Source organism: Chiloscyllium punctatum, chromosome 9 (genome assembly GCF_047496795.1).
Source record: "Chiloscyllium punctatum isolate Juve2018m chromosome 9, sChiPun1.3, whole genome shotgun sequence".
Taxonomy (NCBI): domain Eukaryota; kingdom Metazoa; phylum Chordata; class Chondrichthyes; order Orectolobiformes; family Hemiscylliidae; genus Chiloscyllium; species Chiloscyllium punctatum.
The window spans coordinates 25,208,822-25,214,821 of NC_092747.1; the positions used below are offsets into that span (position 1 = coordinate 25,208,822).

General features: G+C 47.3%; 1 protein-coding gene across 2 annotated transcripts in view; it reads right to left on the bottom strand.

Annotated features, from left to right (window-relative positions):
• Positions 1-5,616, bottom strand: part of dnajb13 (DnaJ heat shock protein family (Hsp40) member B13) — a 45,839-nt gene extending 40,223 nt beyond the window's left edge. For both annotated transcript variants that reach the window (XM_072577068.1, XM_072577067.1), the window contains exon 1: positions 5,467-5,616. In XM_072577068.1, coding sequence (XP_072433169.1) covers positions 5,467-5,534 — 68 coding nt within the window. In that variant the 5' untranslated portion in view covers positions 5,535-5,616. The remainder of the gene's footprint in view (positions 1-5,466) is intronic.
• Positions 5,617-6,000: the final 384 nt, after the last annotated feature.

A 6,000-nucleotide genomic window follows, 5' to 3' on the forward strand; every position in this document is an offset into this window, starting at 1 on the left:
TGTCCATCACTGATGTCAGCCTCACCAGTCAAAAGTTCCCTGGCTTTTCTTTAACACCTTTCTTAAATAGTGGCACCACGTTAGCCAACCTCCAGTCTTCTGGCACCTCACCTGTGGATTTCGATGATACAAAAGCTCAGTAAGGGGCCCAGCAATCACTTCCTTAGCTTCCCACAGAGTTCTAAGGTACACATGATCAGGTCCCACAGATTTATCCAGCTTAATGTGTTTTAAGATGTCCAGCACCTTCTCCTCTGTAATATGGACATTTTTCAAGATGTCACAATTCATTTCCCCAAGTTCTCTACCTTCCATATCCTTCTCCACAGTAAATACTGATGCAAAATACTTGTTTATTATCTCCCCATATCCTGCAGTTCCACACATAGATGGCCTTGCTGATCCTTGAGGGGCCCGATTCTCTCCGTAGTTATCCTTTTGTCCTTAATGTATTTGTAAAAACCCTTTGGATTCACCTTAACCCAATTTGCCTAGGCTACCTCAAAGCTCCTTTTTGTCCTCTAGATTTCCCTCTTAAGAATACTACTATTACCTTTATACTCTTCTAGGGACTTTCTCGATCCCTGCTGTCTATACCTGACAGTGGTTCCTTCTTTTTCTTGATCAAAACTGCAATTTCTCTAGTCATCCAGCACTCACTGCACCTACCAGTCTTGCCCTTCACCCTAAGAGGAACATACTGTTTCTGGACTCTCGTTATCTCATTTTTGAAAGCTTCCCATTTACCAGCCATTCCTTTACTTGTGAATTTCTGATCCCAATCAATTTTTGAAAGTTTTGCCTAATACCATGAAAATTGGCCTTCCTCTGGTCTCCTTCCTATCGGAAAGATGTTGTGAAACTTGAAAGGGTTCAGAAAAGATATACAAGGATGTTGCCAAGGTTGGAGGATTTGAGCTATAGGGAAAGGCTGGACAGGCTGGGGCTGTTTTCCCTGGAGCGTCGGTGGCTGAGGGGTGACCTTATAGAGGTTTACAAAATTATGAGGGGCATGGATAGGATAAATAGGCAAAGTCTTTTCCCTGGGGACGGAGTCCAGAACTAGAGGGCATAGGTTTAGGGTGAGAGGGGAAAGATATAAAAGAGAACTACGGAGCAACTTTTTCACACAGAGAGTGGTACGTGTATGGAATGTGGTGGAGGCTGGTACAATTGCAATATTTAAGAGGCATTTGGATGGGTATATGAATAGGAAGGGTTTGGAGGGATACGGGCCGGGTACTGGCAGGTGGGACTAGATTGGGTTGGGATATTTGGTCGGCATGGATGGGTTGGACCGAAGGATCTGTTTCCATGCTATACATCTCTATGACTCTATAATTGAATTAGGGTCACTGGTCCCAAACTGCTCCCCTGCTTACACATCAGTCACCTGCCCTGCCTTATTTCCCAAGAGTAGGTCTTGTCAGTACTGAATCAGAAAATTTTCTTGTACACACTTAACAAATTCCTCTCCATCCAAGCCCTTAACACAATGGCAATCCCAGTTTATGTTTGGAAAGGTAAAGTCCCTACCATTACCACTCTATTATTCTTACAGCTAACTCTTTTAAATTTGTTTCTCAATTTCCTGCTGAATATTGCAGGGTCTGTAGTACAATCCCAGTAAGGTGATCATCCCTTCCTTATTTCTCAGTTCCACCCAAATAACTTCCCTGAATGTACTCCCAAAAATATCCTCTAAGTACAGCCATAGTATTATGCCTAATCAAATACGCAACTCCCCCTCCTCTCACACCCCGCTTTCTATCCTTCCTAAAGCATCTATACCCTGGAACATTGAGCTGCAAGTCCTGTCCATCCCTAAGCCACATCGCAATGCTATCCCAGTCCCATGTTTTCAACCATGCCCTGAGTTCATCTGCCTTACCTGTTAGGCTTCTTGTGCTGAAATAAATGCAGTTTAATTTATCAGTCCTCCATCCTTCTCTGTTTTGTTCCTGCCTGCCCTGACTGTTTGACTTGCTCCTTTTTCCAAATTCACCAGCCTCAGATTGAGGTCTTTTCTCACTATCTCCCTGGATCCCACCCCACTACATACCACCCCCACCCCAACAACCTTACAGATTTAAATCCTCTGAACAGCTATAGAAAATCTCTCCATCAGTATTCACTATAGCAACATCTCTACCAATCAAAGTCCAGTTGCTAACCAATCAGCACTTCCTTCTTATGCAGTATCCCTGTTGGTTTTTCACTTGAATTGACATTGCAGTGATTTGTCCTGAAGAGTGCAAGACAAAGTGTCTTTTTCAGCAATATTCAAGTTCTGCATTACCAAACGACTACTTATTCTGAAGATAGATTGCAGAATTTTGGGACTGTTTACCTTAGACCATAAGACGTACGAACAGAAATTAGACTATTCAGCCCATCAAGGTAAAAACAATGACTGCAGATGCTGAAAACTAGATTTTGGATTAGTGGTGCTGGAAGAGCACAGCAGTTCAGGCAGCATCCGAGGAGCAGTAAAATTGACATTTCGGGCAAAAGCCCCTCATCAGGAAAAAAGGCAGTGAGCCTGAAGCGTGGAGAGATAAACTAGAGGAGGGTGGGGGTGGGGAGAAAGTAGCGTAGGGTGGGGAGTACAATAGGTAAGTGGGGGAGGGGATGAAGGTGATAGGTCGGGGGTGGGGAAAGGGTGGAGTGGATAGGTGGAAAAGAAGATAGGCAGGTAGGACAAGTCATGGAGACAGTGCTGAGCTGGAAGTTTGGAACTAGGGTGAGGTGGGGGAAGGGGAAATGAGGAAACTGTTGAAGTCCACATTGCCACCCTGGGGTTGAAGTGTTCCGAGGCGGAAGATGAGGCGTTCTTCCTCCAGGCATCTGGTGGTGAGGGAGCGGCGGTGAAGGAGGCCCAGGACCTCCATGTCTTCGGCAGAGTGGGAGGGGGAGTTGAAATGTTGAGCCACAGTGCGGTGTGGTTGATTGGTGCGGATGTCCCAGAGATGTTCCCTAAAGCGCTCTGCTAGGAGGCGTCCAGTCTCCCCAATGTAGAGGAGACCGCATCGGGAGCAACGGATACAATAAATGTTATTAGTGGATGTGCAGGTAAAACTTTGATGGATGTGGAAGGCTCCTTTAGGGCCTTGGATGGAGGTGAGGGAGGAGGTGTGGGCGCAGGCTTTGCAATTCCAGCGGTGGCAAGGGAGTGTGCCAGGATGGGAGGGTGGGTTGTAGGGGGGCGTGGACCTGACCAGGTAGTCACGGAGGGAACGGCTTTTGCGGAAGGCGGAAAGGGGTGGGGAGGGAAATATATCCCTGGTGGTGGGGTCCTTTTGGAGGTGGCGGAAATGTCAGCGGATGATTTGGTTTATGCAAAGGTTTGTAGGATGGAAGGTGAGCACCAGGGGCGTTCTATCCTTGTTACGGTTGGAGGGGTGGGGTCTGAGGGCGGAGGTGCGGAATGTGGATGAGCTGCGTTGGAGGGTATGTGGGAAGGGAAATTGCGGTCTCTAAAGAAGGAGGCCATCTGGTGTGTTCTGTGGTGGAACTGGTCCTCCTGGGAGCAGATACGGTGGAGGCAGAGGAATTGGGAATACGGGATGGCATTTTTGCAAGAGGTAGGGTGTAATCCAGGTCGCTGTGGGAGTCAGGGGGGTTTGTAAAAAATGTCAGTGTCAAGTCGGTCATCATTAATGGAGATGGAAAGGTCCAGGAAGGGGTGGGAAGTGTCAGAGATGGCACAGGTAAATTTAAGGTCAGGGTGGAATGTGTTGGTGAAGTTGATGAATTGCTCAACCTCCTTGTGGGAGCACGAGGTGGCGCCAATGCAGTCATCAATGTAGCGGAGGAAGAGGTGGGGAGTGGTGCCGGTGTAATTACGGAAGATCAACTGCTCTACGTAGCCAACAAAGAGACAGGCATGGCTGGGGGCCATACGTGTGCCCATGGCTACCCCTTTGGTCTGGAGGAAGTGGGAGGATTCAAAGGAGAAATTGTTAAGGGTGAGGACCAGTTCGGCCAAACGAATGAGAGTGTCGGTGGAAGGGTACTGTTGGGGACGTCGGGAGAGGAAAAAACGGAGGGCTTGGAGGCCCTGGTCATGGCGAATGGAGGTATACAGGGATTGGATATCCATGGTGAAGATGAGGCGTTGGGGGCCGGGGAAACGGAAGTCTTGGAGGAGATGGAGGGCATGGGTGGTGTCTTGAACGTATGTGGGGAGTTCCTGGACTAAGAGGGATAGGACAGTGTCGAGGTAGGTAGAGATGAGTTCAGTGGGGCAGGAGCATGCTGAGACAATGGGTCGGCCAGGATGGTCAGGCTTGTGGATCTTGGGAAGGATGTAGAACCGGGCAGTGCGGGGGTCCCGGACTATGAGGTTGGAAGCTGTGGGTGGGAGATCTCCTGAGGTGATGAGGTTCTATATGGTCTGGGAGATGATGGTTTGGTGATGGGGGGTCATGGTTGAGGGGGCGGTAGGAAGAGGTGTCCTCGAGTTGGCGTTTGGCTTCAGTGGTGTAGAGGTCAGTGCGCCAGACTACCACTGCGCCCCCTTTATCTGCTGGCTTGAGCCCATCAAGTCTGCTGAGCCGTTCAACCATGGCTGATAAGTTTCTCGAGCCCATCCTCCTGCTTTCTCCTGGTATCCCTTGATCCTCTTGCAATCAAGAACCTATCTATCTCAGTCTTAAATATGCTCAATGACCTGGCTTTCACAGCTTTCTGAATTCCATGGATTCCTTGGAAGCAGAAGGTAAGAAGAGATATGAATAAAGCGTTCAAGATCATGAGAGGTCTGGGTAAAGTAGATGTGGAGACGCTGCTTCCCTGCTAAAATATCAAAAACAAGAGGGCATAGATTTAACGAGATTGGTAAAAGTTAAGTGAATGGAATGTGAGTGAGTGGTTTGAACATGGAATTCACTGCCTGAAAGTGTGGTGAAGGCAGGTTCAATCAAGGCATTCGAGAGGGCATTGTATGATTATTTGATTTAAAATAATGTGCAGGGCTATGGGAAAAGATAGGAGAATGGCACTAAGTCATGGTGCATAATTGGAGTGCCACTGCAAACACAATGAGCCAAATGACCTCTATTTGCACCATAACAATTATGTTTTGCTGTAAAATTTAAAATCTGCAATTGATTGCATTTGGCGTAACCAAACATAGGAAGGGGCACGGGGCAAACCAATACGATAGCTTCCAGTTAACCCTGGACACTGAATACAACAGGAGTCCCAAATTGTTTCAGTATTGAATGGGGATCAAAATTTTAAATTTAATTCCTGGAAAACCTAAACTTAAAAGGCTCTGGTTTTGTTGTTTTGAGAGGATGCACCAAGCTGCAAATTGTCTGACGACCAGTTCTGTTACCTTATGCGGGTGGAAACAAAGCAGGCAAATCTGCCATGATCTTACTGAATGGAGGAACAAAGTTTGGGCCAAATAACCGACTCCTGTTCCTCTGTGCCTGGAAAGGACGAACAAAAATCACTCACGCTTTCTTAATATCCGCGTTCGTTGCATTCCTAATAATGCCCAGGACAGTGTAGTAATCCTGACCCATCTTCTGATCAGCAGTTTCCCAGTATATATTAAACTTTTGAAGGATGTTTGCTTTCCTCAGATCCTCACAGCGCTGTCTTCCTCGGCGGCGCCCGTTGCCGTGGCAACCGTCCGGTCTCACAAGATGGCGGCAGCGACCGCGGTCTCCAAGGTAACCGGCGCACGGGCATCTGGGAATTGTAGTTCCCGAGGAGGGTTATGTTGTGCCGAAACCAGCTCTTCTATAGTTTACGCCTCATTGTCCCATGTTTTGAAATTATTTAATATAATGTGAACAATCTTTTGTTTTGAAAAGAACACATCTGATTGCTAAAATAAAGTCTGTACCTTATAAAATTTTTGGTGCATGTTTATGTGCAAGCCAGGTGAATTGTCCATGCTAAATTGTCCATAGTGCAGGGTGCATAAGTCAGAGGGAAATGGGTCTGGGTGGGTTACCCTTTAGAGGGTCGGTGTGGACTGGTTGG